This window comes from Rana temporaria, chromosome 4, assembly GCF_905171775.1.
Source record: "Rana temporaria chromosome 4, aRanTem1.1, whole genome shotgun sequence".
NCBI lineage: Eukaryota > Metazoa > Chordata > Amphibia > Anura > Ranidae > Rana > Rana temporaria.
The window spans coordinates 22,024,325-22,045,580 of NC_053492.1; the positions used below are offsets into that span (position 1 = coordinate 22,024,325).

Below are 21,256 nucleotides of genomic sequence, written 5' to 3' on the forward strand. Positions count from 1 at the left end.
ACTCAGGTGTCCACAGAGCTCTGATCTCAACCCTGGTGACCCAAGTTATTGTACAAGGCTGGTCACCCATCCTTCCTAAATGATTATACAAGACTGAAGACCAACCTATTGTACAAGGCTGACTCTTTATTCCTTAGTGATTATACAAGACTAGTGACTCTTCCTTCCAAAAATGTTGTACAGGATGGGAGACCTATCCTTTCTAAGTTATTGTACAAGACTAGTCATCTAACCATCCTAAGTGATTGTACAAGACTGGTGACCCATCCGTCCTAAGTTATTGTATAAGACTAGTGACCAATCCTTGCTAAGTGATTACACGACACTGGTTTCCCATTCTTCCTAAGTTAATATACAAGGCTGGCTATCCAATCCATCCTTCCTAAGCTATTGTATATGACTGGTGGTGATCAATCATTCCTAAGGTATTGTACAAGACTAGTGACCCATCCTTACTAGGTTATTGTACAAGATGGATCATCCATCTTTCCCAAGTTATCGTGCAAGGCTAGTGACCCATCCTTACTAAGTTATTGGACAAGAAGACTAGTGACCCATCCATCATAATTGATTGGGTCACCAGTGGTGACCCATTCTCCTTACGTTATTGTACAAGACTAGTAACCAATCCTTACTGCATTATTGTACAAGGAGACTGGTGACCCAAGTTTAGTACGTTATTGTACAACACTGGTGAACCACCTTTCCCAATTTATTGTACAAGGCTGGTGACCCAGCCCTACTAAATTATTGTACAAGCCATCTTTCCTAAGTTATCATGCAAGACTAGTGATCCATACTTACTAAGTTATTGTACAAGATGACTGGTGAGACATCCTTTATAAGTGATCATACAACACTGGTGACCCAATCATCCTAAGTTATTGTAAAAGACTAGTGACCCATCCTTACTGAGTTATTGTACAAGAAGAGAAGTAGCCCATTCTTTATAAGTAATAACAACACTGGTGTCCAGTGTTGGCCACCAGGTAATTGTACAAGAATGGCGATTTATCCTTCATACATTATTGAATACAACTGATGACCCATCCTTCCTAAGTTATTGTACATGACTGGTGTGCTAAGCTTGTATGCACAACTGACTGTACAAGACCTGGGGACCATCCAAACTTTCCTAGAAGAATGAGGACTGTTATAACCACAAGGGATTGGTGGGGGGAGGGTCACATTTGTTTTGGAATGGGATATCCATTGGTCAGGTGTCCACAAACCTTTGCCTATATGGCCCTTGCCTAACTTATACCCTTAAGTGGTACATAATCATTTCCAATTTCAGCATATAAGTACAGGAAATATATATATATATACAGTATATATATATATATATATATATATATATATACACACACATACACATACATACACACAGTATATGTATATATATCAAAAAATCTATGGAGGCCCTAGGCACATGAGTATCAATGTAAACCCAGCAGAGCCCTCTAGCGTCTGGGTGACATACCTGTTCCGTACACATGCTGTTCATGCTCTGCATGGGAAGGGAGCCCATCTGCATCTGACCCGTCATCTGGTTCACATTCTGCACCCCATTGTTGGCTCCGCCCATGGACACGGTGATGCTCATGTTATTGTACATTCCCTGCTGGCCTTGAGCCGGCTGGTTCTGTCCCGTCTGGCCAAAAACGCTGTGTATGTAAAAAAGAAGTATCTTTAAGTTACACCACCAAAAAAAGTCTGCTTTTGGATAAACTCCACCAAGCCATACATGAAAAAACAGTGCAATTACAGTAAGGTTACCGGTAGTTTCAGTTTGTTACTGGAGCCTGACTTTCTCTGACTTCATGGCTAAGCCCTGCTAAAATCCATTTAAATATTAAGTGAGTGTGCCTTAGATGCCAGCAGTTGGTGGAGCTTAACCATCAAGACGAGTAAGGTTGCACTTATTACCGTATAACAACTATAATACCAGCTCCACCCACTACAGAAAACTACAGGAAGGGGCAGAGACAGGACCAGTCACCCTGCACAAGGAGAGAGAGCTTCAGTGATTGGTCTTTATTACAGGACACTTGGTGCCTGGCTCTCACCTGGAGTTTCCCAGCGCGCTTTGCTGCCAGTTCTTCAGGTCAGGCGACTGATACCCCGGCGTGGATGGCGTCTGCTGGAGCATGGGGCTCTGAGATGGCGTGATGCGAGGGGACATCAGAGGGCTGGTGGGGCTGAGAGATGGAGCAAACGTGGGATCCCCTTGCTGGTTGATTCCTGCGGGGTGACAACAGACAGACTGTCATTTCGCTGCAACAATTTCAACTCGTCTTCCAGCCATCTGTGCAAGAAATAGGCAGTTCACTACAATAGAAAGTTTAACAATAAAAATCAACACTCTGGGGAAATACATTTCATTTTCCCACAATAGGATACAGTACAAATTACTTTTTTACTTTTCCCACAGTGCCTTTGGGAAGAATTTCAGCTGCTTGACACTCGTGTTGTGCTTTTCAAACTCAAATCTACATTTCTCTGCAAGTATAGCAGTTACTTGGTTCAGCCAATGCTGTGTCCTGGGACAACGGCATCAACTTTATTTAAGTTACTGAGCATGCAGAGGTGAGGGTTGGGTACAACCTAAGTGGAAAAGATAGCTGGTCCTGCATATTTAGAGTATGGGTCTGGGTGAGACCAACTCAGAAAGTGGGTGTTCCAACAGAAAAATGGGTGGACGAATAGCGGGTCATGAGCAGGTGAACAGTGTCCAGGGATCTGCAACCATAATGTTGGTGAGTATGTAAATGCTGCTTAAAGTATTTCAAAAGCAGGTCAGAAGGACAGCAAGTGCAGTCCTGAAGGAGGCCAACTGCAGATCAGAAGGAAGTCAACTACAGATCAGAAGAAGGTCAACTGCAGGTCTGAAGGAGGCCAACTGGGGATCAGAAAGGGGTCAGCCAGCTGAAGATTAAAAGGCAATCAACTGCAGATCCAAAGAGGCCAACTGGAGATCAGAAGGAGGTCAACTGCAGGTCTGAAGGAGGCCAATTGGGGATCAGAAAGGGGTCAGTCAGCTGAAGATTAAAAGGCAATCAACTGCAGATCCAAAGAGGCCAACTGGAGATCAGAAGGAGGTCAACTGCAGATCTGAAGGAGGTCAACTGCAGATCTGAAGGAGGTCAACTGCAGATCTGAAGGAGGTCAACTTGAAACCAGATGAAGGTTAACTGCACATCAGATGAAGGTTAACTGCACATCAGAAGAATGTCAACTGCAGATCAGAAGGAGGTCAACTGCAGATCAGAAGGAGGTCAACTGCAGATCAGAAGGAGGTCAACTGCAGATCAGAAGGAGGTCAACTGCAGATCAGAAGGAGGTCAACTGCACATCAGAAGAATGTCAACTGCACATCAGAAGAATGTCAACTGCAGATCAGAAGGAGGTCAACTGCAGATCAGAAGGAGGTCAACTGCAGATCAGAAAGAGGTCAACTGCAGATCAGAAAGAGGTCAACTGCAGATCAGAAAGAGGTCAACTGCAGATCAGAAGGAGGTCCACTGCAGATCAGAAGGAGGTCCACTGCAGATCAGAATGAGGTCCACTGCAGATCAGAAAGAGGTCAACTGCAGATCAGAAGGAGGTCCACTGCAGATCAGAAGGAGGTCCACTGCAGATCAGAAGGAGGTCCACTGTAGATCAGAAGGAGGTCCACTGCAGATCAGAAGGAGGTCCACTACAGATCAGAAGGAGGTCCACTGCAGATCAGAAGGAGGTCCACTACAGATCAGAAGGAGGCCAGCTGCAGATCTGAAGGAGGCCAGCTGCAGATCTGAAGGAGGCCAGCTGGATATCAGAAGAAGGTCAAATGGGGATTAGAAGGAGGTCAAATGGGGATCAGAAAGGGGTCAGCCAGCTGAAGATTATAAGGCGATCAACTGAAGATCCAAAGAGGCCAAATGGACATCAGAAGGAGGTCAACTGCAGATCTGAAGGAGGTCAACTTGAAACCGGATGAAGGTTAACTGCACATCAGAAGAATGTCAACTGCAGATCAGGAGGAGGTCAACTGCAGATCAAAAGGAGGACAGGTGAAGATAAAAGGTCAACCACAGGTCAAATGGTCAATTTCCATCTGGAGTGGTCTTTGTTCCTATTCACAGTCATTACTTAGTAACTGGTGGTTAAGATATTTAGCATTTAGCGTAATAAACAGGACATGCATGAATAATTTGCAAGTCTACAAAATAAGAGACCTTAAAATCCTTTTCATTTTTATTGTCCAATTTGTTTGCATTCTCAATTCTAGGAGGTGAAACCATATTGGGGTCCCCTAATTTTAACTTTTCATCTTGAACCTGTTATAACACTTTACTGTATCTCTTTATTAGTATTAATATAATATATATATATATATATATATATATATATATATATATATATATATATATTATTTTAATGTAATTTAATTGTTTATTATTATTATTATTATTTAAAAATATATATTTTTTTAATCTCTTCTTCAGCTTGTGTCTATTTCTTTTCTATTACTTTCTGTATCCATAAATATTCTGGCCTCCTTAGTATCTCTTCCTAGCTACATCTTTTTTCTATCCCCCCCTAACAGATTTCACCTGTCTTCACAGCTTCATCAGGACTTTAAGGTGCTCCTGACTGTGCCCCTGGTGCAATTCAACATACAAAATGTAATAATAATGGCCTTTGTAGACAATGATGATTAACAACTACTTGCACCCGGATTTGTCCTATGTCTTACCTTTTGGATAGGACTCATTGTTATGCCGAGAGAGGACACAATTAAAATGTTGGTAGGAGGGAAGTGTTCTTTTAATGAGGTTAAGGTTTAGTAATAGTATTGTGCTCATACCTGCTGTTGAGTACTGAAAGACATTCTGCTGCATCTGTGTATTGATCCCATTGCCAAACTGCCCTCCGACGTTTCCCATCATGCCTCTGTTCACCATACCGCCTCTGCCCGCCCCTGTGCGGTTGGGCAGCGTTGCCTCGGGGGTCGTGGCCATAGGCGAGAAAGGGCTGGTGGATGGGGGAGGGTTGACGGGGTTTGTACCATAACTGTGGGGGTAAGGGAACTGCTGAGGAGGGCCTTGTGGCAGCCTGGAAGCCACCATGTTGACAGGCAGACCTCCCTGTTGGGGAAGGTTGTTGTTGAAGTTCTGCTGCCTCATTAGCATGGCTCTCTGCTGCATGAGTTGCTGCTGTCGGTGCTGCTGGCTGTACAGTTCTCGCTGGCGCTGGGCCAGCATCTGAGCATTCAATGGGGGCTGTGAATACCAAAATGGACAAGATTATACATGCATGTTTGCCTGCCATAACTACCAACCATTTCCCTCTGACATAATCCTATAATAGGAGGCTGGCGGAACGCTGTAAATAATTCAAATGCTGACAACCTTAATTGATCCAAACAAAGCGCCTCCATCTAGGACCTCTCTGAATATGAATTTCACCCACAACATGGGCTTACCTGTAGAGTTACCACTAGAATTAAGCCCAGGTTGTAAGTGAAACGTGTTATGGGAGGGGCTCCTAGATAGAATGCTCTGTTCACTTTGTCCTATTCCATAAAGACTGTGAGCATTTGAATCCTTCACCGAGTGCCGCCGGCTCTCTTCCTATCTGGATTTGTGTGGCTTTTTGGGTAGAGGATGAACCCTTGCTGGCTTCTAGCACCCTGACATTCCAAAGGTGACCCAATTTCGGGCTTGAGTGAAACACAATCTACGTCTTTACCATATTACCTTCCTGTGCTTCTGGCTGTGGGCAGCTTATCACCAATAATGCAAAATACTGTGAATTAATTAACTGATAACCACCACCCTCTCTAAAGGCAGAAGGGAAACACTGCCTACCTCTAACCAATCTTATTTAATATAACAAGTACACCTGCAATATTAACCCACTGCAACCAATCAGAAATCAAAGACATTTCTTGGATCTTTTGTGTTACCTGAGAAGTGATGGCTTGTTGCATGGCTGGCCTCATCCCCATCTGCACCGCGTTCCCAACACCGAACTGGCTAAGGATGGCCTGCCGGTTCTGGTGCAGAATCTGCAATGTTATCCATTAAAACAAGAACACATCAGCATGTATTGCACTCAGAGCTGTCAATACAGGATACATCTGCAGAAAAAAAAGGCCTTCTCTGAGTATAACTGGGCCACATACATGATATATGTGACATATTACCTGTTGCTGACCCTGTAACCTCTGCTGGAGCTGTAGTCGGAGTTGATTGGATGCTGTTCCAGGACGAGCCATGGCCTGTCGGGGTTGCATGTTCATGACGTTGGGATAGGGCCCTCTCTGTTGTGGGGGTGGCACCTGGACTGGTACAGGCCCATACGTATTCTTCTGTCTGACCATGTTGGAGAAGTGCCCGGCGAGGCCCGGGTTGGGTGAGGCAGCTTGGTAAGCTTGATGATAGAGACCCTGCTTCTGGTCCATCAATACCTGGGCCACAGGAGCCTGCTGTTGGAATCTGTCAGTGACCACATCCAGACCACCTCCCTGGGGGAGAAAATTATAAGAGAAACATATATCAGTGTAAGTTTATAAATCCCTGGTAGTCACAACCACTAGACCTCTACATTTTAGAAATGCCATAGACTCATAATTTCTACACAATCCTGGTATTTAATGCCCCTTTAAGACCCTCCTACTGTTTGTGAAATTTGACTGACCACGTCCATTATTTGATGTGATTATGAGGGTGTGTCTGGGTGGAGAGGTTTTGGGGGGTCATGGTTGAGTTCCAGCACCTATTGTTTGAGAAAAAAAGCCCTGACTAAAACTAAATCGAAATTTGACATCAAAATGAACACTGCTGGTCACCAATGTAAAGGGCATTTTACCCACTGGCCACCAATGTAAGGAAAATTCTTCCCACTGACCACCAATGTAATGGGGAATTTTTTCCACTGGCCACTAATGTAAGGGCAATTTTTCCCACCGGCCACCAACGTAATGGGAATTTTTCCCACTGGCCACCAATGTAAGTGGCATTTTACCCACTGATCACCAATATAAGGGGCATTTTACCCACTGGTCACCAATGTAAGGGACATTTTACTTACTAACCACCAATGAATTGGTTTTAGCAGGGGTTCTTCGAGACCTGAAAATTATTTTGAGGGTTCCTCTGGGGTAAAAAGGTTGTTGAAAGGCTGCCATAAACTATTATTATTAGACAGCTGGGCTCAAAAATCACATTCAGTAGGCCAGTACAAAAACAACTAATTATGTGCAATTTGTGGCTACCCATAAAAATCAATCACATTTCACTTTTTCTGAAGTTGGCGTTCATACAATTTTTATTATGTAGTTCTAAGTTACTGCACTTTGGCTATCCTTATTGGTCTTTGTTAGAGATGATTCCAAAATTTGGAGTTTGGTTTCAACCAAATTTAGTGTTATTTTTGACAGTTTCCCAAATGGCGCAGGTTGCCTTTAATTTGCTTTTGCTGTTGAATGAGAACCCTTAGATCAGCCTTTCTTAACCTTTTCAACACAGTGTAACCTATTAAGTAACTTTCCAGTCCCAGGGCACCCCTGCTAAAAAGTACTACTACATCTACAAGTCATGATACATTAGTGTGATGGTCAGTGGGAAGAATACTCCTTACACTTGTGGTCGATGGGAAGAATTACCCCCTTACAGATAGCTAAGAAGATCAATGGTGTCAGTGGGAGGCAGAAGTTGCTTATTGCTCAAGGAACCCCTAGCAACCTCTGGAAGAACCCTAGTTTAGAAACTCTGCCTTAGCTAGACTATCAGGGTCACCAAGTTCCACCAAGTCCTTCACCAACCACAGCCAAAAGGCCAAATTGTGCCCTTTTTGTGCCCCTTTTCTGATGAAGTACTTAAAACAGCTGCCTCATCTGCCCCCCTCAGCTGGCCCTGGTACTACCCTACTGTCTTGGTATCCTCCCAATTTTCAGACAGAGGTCACCTTAAGTCTTTGTACTGCTTTGCCAAATAGGCAAGGTACTGTAGCTGAGCAGTTACCTGTACAATTTAATATTAGAAAATGTCTTGGAGCACTGTAATGCTGCGTACACACGGTCAGAATATCCGACAACAAATGTTCGATGTGAGCTTGTTGTCGGAAAATCCGACCATGTGTACGCTCCATCGGACATTTGCTGTCGAAATTTCCGACAACAAAAATTTGAGAGCTGGTTCTCAAATTTCCCGACAACAAAAGTTCTTGTCGGAAATTCCGACCGTGTGTACACAATTCAACTCACAAAAATTCTACGCATGTTTAGAATCAATTCAACGCATGTGCTCGGAATCAAGTCGATGAATGCTCGGAATCTTTGAACTTAATTTTTCTCGGCTCATTGTAGTGTTGTACGTCCCCGCGTTCTTGACGTTTGCAATTTCCAACAACATTTGTGTGACCGTGTGTATGCAAGACAAGTTTGAGCCAACACCTGTCGGAAAAAAATCCACGGTTTTGTTGTCGGAATGTCCGATTGTCTGTACACGGCATAAGGGCTAAAGGTCTTCAGATGAGTGGTTGACAGCTAAGCCTCGACCATAGTTCAGGTACAACCCCTTCACACTATGCCAAAGTAGCAAACCCAGATGCCACTCCATGCTTTCTTGATACTTATGCCCTGTACACACGAGCGGAATTGGAAAAAAGTTGAATGTTTTTTCCGACAGAATTCCGCTCAAGCTTGGCTTGCATGCACACAAATTATTTCCGTCGGAAAATTTGAGAACCTGCTCTCAAACTTTTGCTGGCGGAAATTACAACAGCTAAATACTGATGGAGCCTACACGCGGTCGAAATTTCTGATGAAAAGCTCACATCAGACTTTTGCTGGCGGAAATTCCACTCGTGTGTATGGGGCATAAGGGTCACATCTCCTTCACTTCCACTTGGTACGGAATGTCCGATCATGTGTACGCGGCATTAGTGATACTTTCATTCTTTCTTTTGCTGCCTTGTGCACAGACTGTAGACTTTTGTATGCACTTTTCTGTGGACATTTGCATGTTCCAGTAGCAACATTACTGCTTTGACTGCAGTAGAACTGAAGAGCACACGGGGAAGGGTGGCAACCCCACAGCTGAAATGGGTAAGTGTTTTCACCATAGGAAGTTAAGTACCCTGCTGGCATGATCATTAGGTACTTAATTGAATGCAGGAAAGAATAGCATTATTGACATTACAGGAACATATGCAATAACATATTTGGTTGGGGAGTTTTGGTTGATGGTATCCACATAAAAGACATCCTAATGTTTAGTGTGACTTTACTGGTTAACTATCTGTAGGTGCTCTTCGGTTGTGTCTTGTCAGCTGACATAACAATTACTGCATGCTCGGCTGCACTGGCCTCCAAAGCTGAAGGTCTATCCCTACCACAGGCCCATCTCCAGGCCGGAGAAGCCCTCCATACCTGCACTAGCTTGTCGATCCCGAGGGCCCGGTCTAGCTCGGCCAGTTCTGTCTCGTCTTTGCCGCTGAGGAAGGACACGAGCTGTTCCAGCAGGATCTTCTCGTCATTCTGTCCTTCCATGGTGGTGGGAGGACACAGAAAATCATCAATCCTAGAGAGGAAGACAAAACAGAAGAGATAAGAGGAGCTGGAGGCACAGCCAGCCATGGCAGAGGGCAGCAGAACCCAATAAATGACATGAAATAAAGAGAAGTGGCCTGGTTTCACACATACATTGTCTATATTCATTATATTGTGTGTAGGGTGACCTTACCCCTCATCTCAATACATTTGCCCAACTGCATTGTGCATCAAATAATTAAAACAGTCTTTTCAACCTCATAACTATAGAATGGCCCTTGGAAAAGTTTTCAAGTTTTGGAGCAGCTCCACTAAAAAGTTTTATATCTACAGCTCGCGGTGCATTCATGTGATCAGTAGGTTTTCGAGAATTTTAAAGAAAATATATATAAAAAAAGAATGGGGTGTACTTAATACTCCCTCCCCCCACCACACACACTCACTCTATACAACAAAATTATCTGCAGTAATAATCGTATAAAAATTATACGTTTGGCAAGAAAAGAAACTGACAGTGAAAACTGTAGTGACCCCTTAAATTGATGGTCCATGCAGGCAAAGAATCAATCTGATATTGCACTCTCATGGAGGAACCCCTAGCAATCTCTTGAAGAACCCCTAGCTGTCTCTGGACACACTCCTAAGAATGTCTGGAGGAACCCCTAGCAATCTCTCAAGGAACCCCTGACAATCTCTGGAGGAACCCCTAGTAATCTCTCGAGGAACCCCTAGCAATCTTTGGAGGAACCCCTAGCAGTATTTAGACTAGAGGAACCCCTAGCAGTCTCTGCACACACTCCTAAGAATGTCTGGAGGAACCCCTAGCAATCTCTCGAGGAACACCTGACAATCTCTGGAGGAACCCCTAGTAATCTCTCGAGGAACCCCTAGCAATCTCTGGAGGAACCCCTAGCAATCTCTCGAGGAACCCCTAGCAATCTCTCGAGGAACCCCTAGCAATCTCTCGAGGAACCCCTAGCAGTCTCTGGAGGAACCCCTAGCAGTCTCTGGAGGAACCCCTGACAATCTCTGGAGGAACCCCTTGCAATCTCTCGAGGAACCCCTAGCAATCTCTCAAGGAACCCCTAGCAATCTCTCAAGGAACCCCCAGTAATCTCTAGAGGAACCCCTTGCAGTCTTTAGACTAGAGGAACCCCTAGCAGTCTCTGGAGGAACTCCTAAGAATGTCTGGAGGAACCCCTAGCAATCTCTCTAGGATCCCCTTACAATCTCTGGAGGAACCCCTAGCAAGCTCTGGAGGAACCCCTAGCAAGCTCTGGAGGAACCCCTAGCAAGCTCTGGAGGAACCCCTAGCAATCTCTAGAGCAGTGGTCTCCAAACTGCAGCCCTGGGACCAGATGCAACCCTTTGCTTGCCTTTATTTGGCCCTTGAGGCATTATTCCTGCCACTGACACCAACGATGCGGCATTATTCCTGCCACTTACACCAACAATAGGGCACTATTCCTTCCACTGACACCAAAAATGGGGCACCATTTCCTCTCACTGACCCCAACTATATCCATCTTACCTCAATGGTTAATGGGAAGAATTATTTTCTTACAGTGGTGGTCAATGAGAACAATGACTGCTTTAAAGTGGTGCTCTGCAGGAAGAATGACTGTCTTACAGTGGTGACCAGTGAGAAGAATGACTGCTTTACAGTGGTGGTCTGTGGGAAGAATTATCACCTTCCAATGGTGGTCAATGGGAACAATGACCACCTTACAGTGGTGGTCTGTAGGAAGACTGACCACATTACAGTGGTGGTCTGTGGGAAGAATGACTACCTTGCACTGGTGGAAAATGGGAAGAATGACTGCCCTACTGTAATGGCCTGTGGGAAAAATGGCTGCCTTACAGTTGTAAACAATAAATAGTATGACCGCCTTACAGAGGTGGTCAGTAAGAAGACTGCCCTTTACATTGGTGGCCAGTGTGAATAATTCCCCCCTTATATACAGCCCAAAAAACATTGGTGTCTTGTAGCTTTGCTCTGCCAACTGGCGTTGGCCCCGAAACTATGCAGGCACCATGAAATGGGAGGTCAATCAACCACAGCCCAAATAACCCCTAACAAACTCTGGTGGAACCGTAGGGTTGCATGGAACCCTGGTAGATAATGGTTGCTCTACAGGAATCTGCCACCTAATTGTTTAAATAACTTCAGAGATAGGCGACCAATGAGAAGCCAATTGGCAAAGATTAAGTAATCAAATCTATAGTCAGACAGTTGTGGAGGATAGAGGAAGATATGGGTTTGTGTCCAACACTACTGACTGTTCTGACCTCATATGACCTCTCTTAGCACATGCTCCTTCTTTCGCCACAAGGGTTAAATCCGTTCGTCAGGAATTCCTATCCGTTTCTAAAGTTGCATGGAAATCATCATATGTAAAGAATTAAAACAGGTCACAGTTGACCAAGGGGCCCCAAGCCCCCACCCTCCCATCATGTCCCCCGCATCCCACAGTTTATCCGCTCCCGTGTGCGCATAGGAAAGGTATCGGGCTCCATGAAAATCTAATTACAGCCAGCACCGGCTTGGCTAATAAAATACTGCGATGTGGCAGGAAAACACAAGGTGGCTTTGATAGGGAATCCGTGGAGCACATAGTAACCAAGAGCTGAAATGTTTCTCCTTTTAGTGATAGATGAGTACCAGATGTGGGGAGCCAGGGCCTGCGCTGGAAGCAATAACACGGCTGCGAATAGGACTCTACCAGGCTGGACGCAGCGTGCTGGTTAACTCCTTCGCTGCTGCCACCGCAACATGGGCATGGCCTGCCTATTTTATCTGCCAGAGATATTGTATTTCTGCCCATCCAATCCTGCGATTTACACAGCTCTGCCGCACAGGACAGCCCTAGAATTCTCTTGTTGGTTTTGATGCAGATGACGCTCCTTCAAGTGTAACTCCAGCCAAAAAAATATTATAAAAATGAATAGCCTTATTAATATATAAAATAACAAAAACTAGCTTTTGCGGCAAAATTCACCTTCAATATAGAGATTTCCCTGCAGTTCATTTTTTTCTGCCACTAGATGCCCTCAGTCTGATATTTAGGCCACTTCTTTTGAGCCCAGGTTGTCCTGGACCCACGTCCAGCCTGTGATTGAAAAGTGAAAGGAGAAGCAGCACAGTAATCTCTTTCTATCAGCATGCTCCTTAAGAAAAATCCAGTTTTTGAAGCAACAGCTGCTGCCTGTCTGGTAAGGGAAGATTTTGGACACCCGCACTTCAAAAATTTGCCTTTATTGTAAAAAGGTTTTAAAAAGACCAAAAAGGGGAGATTTATTTCCATTGATCCACCTGGAGCGGTAATCTCCCTTCCCCAGCTGCTGCCTGTCAGTACACTTTTTTTTTGTGTTCCCATGCTTTATAGACCGAGGGCTTCCCATATGATATTGAATCTTCTTTGCACCAAGATCCCTCCAAATTCCCCCACGGCACTCCAAAAAAAACACGCCCCGGACATCACCAGAGAGAGGTAAGGACCATGAAATGTTTGAAGCAGGGTAAGCAAACAAAATCCCCAAGATATGGCAGCTGTGGGTGAAAATTCTTACCGCCAATGCCATCTTGGTGCTATGATCGCCTATTTCCTGTTGTCACAAGCATATAGTGCCATGACCCTCCCTAAAGACTTGTTCTCTCTGCACTGGATCTCCTAAACCCCCTTCCTCCCTTTAATTTCACCTACCCCCTGCCCCCTCCTGATACCCCCAATGCATTGTATATTTTGCCCAACATACTGGGGTTTGGCGCCTTTGGCCATCTTGCTTGTCTGGCCGAATGATGCTACTCCCATGCATGTGAACCAGTATTTATTCACCCCTGGTACTGAAGCATGCTGGATTGGGTGTCATCGGACATCTTGATTGTATGGCCTGGAATGATGTAACTCCAGAAAATGTGTATGTATGAATGTAGTCATCCCGATATCGAGGCATACTGGGGTTTGGCATCTTCAGCCACCTTGATTGCCGGCCTGGTATGATGTAATTCCTGCACATGTGCACCGGAATTTATTCACCCTAGTATCAAGGAATTTCTGCGGTCCGGCGCCTTTGGCCATGTTGGTTGTCCTGCCTTGGAAAATGTAACTCCCATGCATGTGCACCAGTATTTATTCACCCGGTACCAAGGCTTGCTGGGGTTTGGTGTCTTTGGCCATCTTGATTGTCCTGCCTTGGATGATGCAACTCCCATGCATGTGCACCAGTATTTATTCAGCCGTTACCAAGACATGTTGGGGTTTGGTGTCTTCACCCATCTTGATTGTCTGCCATTGGATGATGCAACTACCATGCATGTGCATCAATATTTATTCCCCCGTACCGAAGCATTTGGGGTTTGGCGTCTTTGGCCATCTTGATTTACCAGCCTGCGATGATTTAACTCCTGCAAATGTGCACTGGAATTTTTGCGCCGTGGTACCACGGCATGCTGGATTGGGTGTCTTTCCGCATCTTCATTGTATGGCCTGGAATGATGTAACTCCAGAAAATGTGTACCTGAATGCATTCACCCCGATATCAAGGTATACTGGGGTTTGGCATCTTCAACCACCTTGATTTCCGGCCTGGTATGATGTAACTCCTGCACACGTGCACAGGAATTTAGTCATTCTAGTATCAAGGAATTTCTGGGGTTAGGTGCCTTTGGCCATCTTTTTTTTTTTTTAACAATCAGGAGTGCTTTATTAAAGGATTACACAACAGTACAGAATAAAACATAAGACATGGAAATCATACACCGCAAAACATGGTGAACATGGAGAATAGAGAAAACATTTCTTATCCAATCATTACGAAGTAGCCATACAGTAGAGCAAGTAGATCTCATGACATTAACAGAACCAGAACCCAGGGGGGGGGGGGGGAACCAAGGGACGGGAAGAGGTAGTAGGAGCAGTAGGGCAAGCATGGATTGGGGGGAGGCAGCCTTATTGGGACGTCCAGGGCAGCCACACCTTATCAAATTTCCAAGAACAACCCCGGCTAATGTAAGTTAGTTTGTAAAGGGGTTAACACGGCATTGATCCTATTTTTGCCCAGGAGGAAATCGCAGGGGGGACAGGGGAGGGGCAGGGGAGGATCATTTACAGAGAATTTCTTTCTTGGCGTAGAACAGGAGGTACGAGATCAATAGTTTACTATGATAGGGTCGTTGTTCGTCCTCATGGATTCCCAGCAGGGCCAACTCAGGTGACATAGGGACTGACAGATCAAGCCGAAGATTCAGTTGTTCAAAAATACCAGACCAGAAGGCAGAGACAACTGGGCACTCCCATAACATGTGGAAACATGTGCCCAGCTGTGTTCGACAGCGGTGACAATATGGTATCCCTATCCGGATATATCTTGTGCAACTGGACAGGAGTAAAGTAGAACTGATGCATGCATTTTACTTGGATTAGCTTGTCACCAGATGAGATTACTAATTTAGGGCCGTGTTCTAGGCCATCTATCCAGTCTTCCTTATCTACGGCGGGCATGTCTAGTTTCCACCTGTCCCAAAGATTATCCATTTTAGAAGACTCAGTGACCAGCAGAGTACCGTATAAAGCGGACACAGGGTTCTCCAGACCACTACGAGACAGCAGATCCTCAACTGGGTCTAATTGGAGGAGGGGAGGCTCGGGGGAACTTGGCCCTAGCAGCATGGCGCCTTTGGCCATCTTGATTGTCCCGCCTGGGATGATGTAACTCCCATGCATGTGCACCAGTATTTATTCACCCGGTACTAAAGCATGCTGGGGGTTTGGTGTCTTTGGCTATCTTGTTTATCCAGCCTGTGATGATGTAACTCCTGCAAATGTGCACTGGAATTTTTGCGCTCTGGTAGCAAGACATGCCGGGGGTTTAGTGTCTTTGACCATTTTGATTGTCAAGCCTGAGATGACGTAACTCCTGCAAATGTGCACCTAAATGTTTGTGCCCTGGTACCAAGACATGTCAGGGTTTGGCGTCTACAGCCATTTTGATTGTCCAGCCTGGGATGATGTAACTTCCATTCATGTGCTCCGGGATTTGTTCACTCTGGTATGGAGGAATGCTGGGGTTTGGCATCTTCGGCCATCTTGATTGGCCAGCCTAGAATGATGAAACTCCCATCCATGTGACCCGGAATTTATTCAATCCTGAGGCATGCCAGGAATGTACATTCTCTATCATATGAGTGCGAAGAGAAAGGCAAGAAGGATTTTTTTTTGAAGGAGACACAGAATGACTCTTCTGCAGTACAGAAACTTTCCTGGTCATGGACTTTTTTTTCTCTGCCTAAAGTTCCACTTCAATTGGAACTTCAGGCAAAATATAAAAAAGTATCCTTTTTTGTAGTTAAGGGGTAGTAAGGGTTCTTTTTTTTATACTTACCTCCACGGGCCCGGATTCAGAGAGCAATTGCGCCTGCGTAACCATAGTTATGCAGCGCAATTGCTTACTTGCGCCGGCGTAACGAATGCTCCTGATTCAGGAACCTCGTTACGCCGACTGCAGCCTAAGATATGCGTGGCATAAGGCTCTTATGCCCGCATATCTTAGGCTGCATTCTTGCGATGGCCGCTAGGTGGCGTTCCCGTTGTGCTCAGCGTTTAGTATGCAAATTGCATACTAACGCCGATTCACAACGTTACGCGAGCCCTGCGTAAAGCAGTTTACGTCGTTTGCGTACGGCGGTTTTCGCTTAAGGCTGCCCCTGCTATTAGCAGGGGCAGCCAATGTTACGTATACCCGTCGTTCCCGCGTCGCGAAATTTGAACTTTACGTAGTTTGCGTAAGTGAATCGTGAATGGCGCTGGACGCCATTCACGTTCACTTTGAAGCAAATGACGTCCTTGCGACGTCATTTGCCGCAATGCACGTCGGGAAAGTTTCCCGACGGAGCATGCGCTCTACGATCGGTGCAGGAACATGCCTAATTTAAATGATTCCCGCCCCCTACGGGATCATTTAAATTGCGCGCGCTTACGCCGGGCATTTTGCCGGAGCGCCCACGCAATTTACGGAGCTACTGCTCCGTGAATCGCGGGTAGCGCAGAAAATTTGCGGGGGCGCAGGGCAAAAACGTTGCAATGCGCCTCCGTAAAAAATGCGCAAAGGTACCTGAATCTACCCCACTGTGCAGTTCGTTTTGCACAGAGTGCCCCCCAATCCTTCGCTTCTGGGGTCCCTTGGCAGCTGTCTTTGCTCCTCCCCGCAAGAGCTAACCCCCCTCTACCAAGGGGGTTAGCTTGCAGGCGTGCTCCCGTGTAATACAGTTGGCTGGTCATAGCCACCGAATGGATCACCCCCAGGCGCGCTGCGTCATTGATTTGATTGACAGCAGCGGCGCTGCTATCAATCATCCAATGAAGAGCCGACTAGAGCTCGGTGAAAAGCAACGCGGGACCGCGCCCAAGGAGATTTGAGTCTTAGGTAAGTAAAACGGGGGCTTGAGGGGGGGATGTTTTTAATACATCTAGTATAGATACCTGATCCTGTCTTTATATTGGCTTCCTCTAGACCACTGTACAGCAGGGAGGAATGGAAACGCTGTGCGTGCCGTCATTCTAACATAGTGGAGATGATTACCGGAGGCGTATGGAAGCAGGCTGTCAGCAGCCAGGTTTTTCGATGACCATCCATATGGTGAATGTAAACCATTGCCGTGACATTCAAAAAAATACACACACACTCCACACAATCCTGCGGTTTCATGGAATGCGTTGTAACCCACCAGTAGCCACTAGATGTCACCCCCCCCCCTCCAACTCAGCAGGCGAATAAGCAGATTATGGGAAGGATGAAGGCCAAAAAAAGAATTCTCAGCTCCGCTGTGATCCTATTATGCCTGGGAGCTCAGGTGCCTTTGATTCCCTGTGAAAAGCAAGCAAAGGGGAGCGGGGGCTCGCCTAAAAAAAAAGAAAAAAAGAGGGGGATTAGTGATCCGCGCTCCCTGGAGGGGAACATGTCCTCCCATTGGTCTGTGCTAAACTTCCAGAAACTTCCCAAAGCTTTGTAAGGAGCTCAGACCCAAAAGAATAACAGGCCGCCGTTCGCCTTCTAAAAATAGCGAGCCGTGGTTTGTACTGGGTGTCCTCAGAGGACCCGGGGGGCCAGGTGCCGGTTCTGGAACACCAAAGCTGCACAGTCACACGTATGGAATATATACATAGAGATACTGACATATATACAGTATGTATACATAGAGATACTGACATATATACTGTATATATACAAAGAGATACCGACATATATACAGTATATATACATAGAGATACTGACATATATACAGTATATATAAAGAGATACTGACATATATACTGTATATATACATAGAGATACTGACATATATACAGTATATATACAAAGAGATACTGACATATATACAGTATATATACATAGAGATACTGACATATATACTGTATATATACAAAGAGATACTGACATATATACAGTATATATACCTAGAGATACTGACATATATACGGTATATATACAAAGAGATACTGACATATATACAGTATATATACAAAGAGATACTGACATATATACAGTATATATACATAGAGATACTGACATATATACAGTATATATACATAGAGATACTGACATATATACAGTATATATACATAGAGATACTGACATATATACAGTATATATACATAGAGATACTGACATATATACTGTATATATACATAGAGATACTGACATATATACAGTATATATACAAAGAGATACCGACATATATACTGTATATATACCTAGAGATACTGACATATATACAGTATATATACAAAGAGATACTGACATATATACAGTATATATACCTAGAGATACTGACATATATACTGTATATATACCTAGAGATACTGACATATATACAAAGAGATACTGACATATATACAGTATATATACATAGAGATAATGACATATATACAGTATATATACAAAGAGATACTGACATATATACAGTATATATACCTAGAGATACTGACATATATACATAGAGATACTGACATATATACAGTATATATACAAAGAGATACTGACATATATACGGTATATATACATAGAGATACCGACATATATACAGTATATATACATAGAGATAATGACATATATACAGTATATATACAAAGAGATACTGACATATATACAGTATATATACATAGAGATACTGACATATATACAGTATATATACATAGAGATACTGACATATATACTGTATATATACAAAGAGATACTGACATATATACAGTATATATACCTAAAGATACTGACATATATACATAGAGATACTGACATATATACAGTATATATACATAGAGATAATGACATATATACAGTATATATACATAGAGATAATGACATATATACGGTATATATACATAGAGATACTGACATATATACAGTATATATACATAGAGATAATGACATATATACAGTATATATACAAAGAGATACTGACATATATACTGTATATACAGTGCCTTGAAAAGGTATTTATACCCCTTTAAATTTGATTCCCACCCTTTTATCTATCTATCTATCTATCTATCTATCTATCTATCTATCTATCTATCTATCTATCTATCTCATATCTATCTATCTATCTATCTATCTCATATCTATCTATCTCATATCTATCTATCTATCTATCTCATATCTATCTATCTATCTATCTATCTCATATCTATCTATCTCATATCTATCTATCTCATATCTATCTATCTATCTATCTATCTATCTCATATCTATCTATCTCATATCTATCTATCTCATATCTATCTATCTCATATCTATCTATCTATCTATCTATCTATCTATCTATCTATCTATCTATCTATCTATCTATCTATCTATCTATCTATCTATCTATCTATCTAATATCTATCTATCTATCTCATATCTATCTATCTCATATCTATCTATCTATCTCATATCTATCTATCTCATATCTATCTATCTATCTCATATCTATCTATCTATCTATCTATCTATCTATCTATCTATCTATCTATCTATCTATCTATCTATCTATCTATCTATCTATCTATCTATCTATCTATCTATCTATCTATCTAATCTATCTATCTCTCTATCTCTCCAGCTCACATATAGTATAGTACATTGGTATATCCGGTGGGTCCCCTCCTCTCTGTAGGTCTTGTTTTTCTGCCTCTGCGGCGGTTGCAGGGTTTAGAGGACAACATATGGTTGGGGCCCGGAGAAGGGGGTAGCACAGACCACAACAATACTATGGCCGATGTATTTTTCACTTACTGCTCTCTCCCTGACATGCATATTCATGAATCTTCCGGACACATCGGGTCAATCTAGTTCGGCATCTGAAAACACTTTGTGGGGAGATCGGTGTGTTCCCTGTCTCTGTACTGCGATCGTGTGTTTATTTAGAGATACAATTTGCAGGAAAAAAAAAAGTATAACAGCAGCTATCTTCAGAGTGTGCAGAGTCAGAACTATATACTATACAGGAAAGGGGCAGGCCAGGGACAGTCAGGCCGGGGAGGAAAGGGCTAGATGATGCTGGGAAACCTCTATTCAGAAAAGGAACCTATAGTGACAGGGTTACTTTAGGCCAAGACTTATCAATTCCTCGCATTAATCTGACCCAGCAGAGAATGGGCGATTCAACAAGACTATTACAGAAACAGAGATATATCCTTCAACATCATAGGTTGAAGTGAGGCCCTTGTAAACCTCTCACACATTCCAGGTTGTCTTTGAGTACTCACTCTTCCTGCGCGTTTTGGGTCACACGGTTCAGAGGCGTCAAGCTGTCAGACCAGGGCATTTGGTCAGTGATACCAGATTGTCCGAATTGGTCCGTCATTCCCAGGTCTGGGTCCGGGAGGCCTATGGGGGAAAGATAGATGGTTACCAACAGACACCAAGAAAAATACCAAATAGGCAATTCTACAAGCTTCCTTCCTTGAGAGTAACAGAGGATATCATTACACACCCCTTCTACCTTGTGGTAACATTATGGGGCGGCTTTTTGTTCTTCTAGCACCCAAAAAAGTCATGGTTTGACCAGTGCAGTGCAGAGGAGCTTGGGTGGCCTGTACAGAGCTATGCCCTCAACCAGGGCTGGTGCAAGGATTTTTGATGCCCTAGGCGAAACCTAATTTTGCCGCCCCCCTTGGCTCCACCCCTGACTCCACCCTTTTCCCCCTGCCCATCTATACTCCACCTTTTTACCGAAAAGGCCCATCAAATGCAGCCCACCAGCGCCCATTAAATGCAGCCCACCAATGCAGCCTCACCAGCGGCCATCAAATGCAGCCTCACCAATGCCCATCAATGCAGCCTCACCAACGCCCATCAATGCAGCCTCACCAGCACCCATCAATGCAGCCTCACCAATGCCCATAAAATGCAGCCTCACCAATGCCCATCAAATGCAGCCTCACCAGCGGCCATCAAATGCAGCCTCACCAGCGGCCATCAAATGCAGCCTCACCAGCGGCCATCAAATGCAGCCTCACCAGCGGCCATCAAATGCAGCCTCACCAGCGCCCATCAATGCAGCCTCACCAGCACCCACCAATGTAGCCTCACCAATGCCCATCAATGCAGCCTCACCAGCACCCATCAATGTAGCATCACCAGTAGCCATCAAATGCAGCCTCACCAGCACCCATGTATACAGCCTCACCAGCGGCCATAAAATGCAGCCTCACCAGCACCCATGTATGCAGGGCC

General features: G+C 44.2%; 1 protein-coding gene across 4 annotated transcripts in view; it reads right to left on the bottom strand.

Annotated features, from left to right (window-relative positions):
• The window catches only part of NCOA1 (nuclear receptor coactivator 1), a 299,593-nt gene that overhangs the window by 7,019 nt on the left and 271,318 nt on the right, over window positions 1–21,256 (bottom strand). For all 4 annotated transcript variants that reach the window (XM_040348120.1, XM_040348119.1, XM_040348117.1 and 1 more), the window contains 7 exons: window positions 20,287–20,407; window positions 9,422–9,572; window positions 6,194–6,514; window positions 5,954–6,055; window positions 4,853–5,267; window positions 2,070–2,244; window positions 1,484–1,667 (listed from right to left, as the gene is read on the bottom strand). In XM_040348120.1, the coding sequence (XP_040204054.1) occupies window positions 1,484–1,667; window positions 2,070–2,244; window positions 4,853–5,267; window positions 5,954–6,055; window positions 6,194–6,514; window positions 9,422–9,572; window positions 20,287–20,407 (1,469 nt within the window). The remainder of the gene's footprint in view (window positions 1–1,483; window positions 1,668–2,069; window positions 2,245–4,852; window positions 5,268–5,953; window positions 6,056–6,193; window positions 6,515–9,421; window positions 9,573–20,286; window positions 20,408–21,256) is intronic.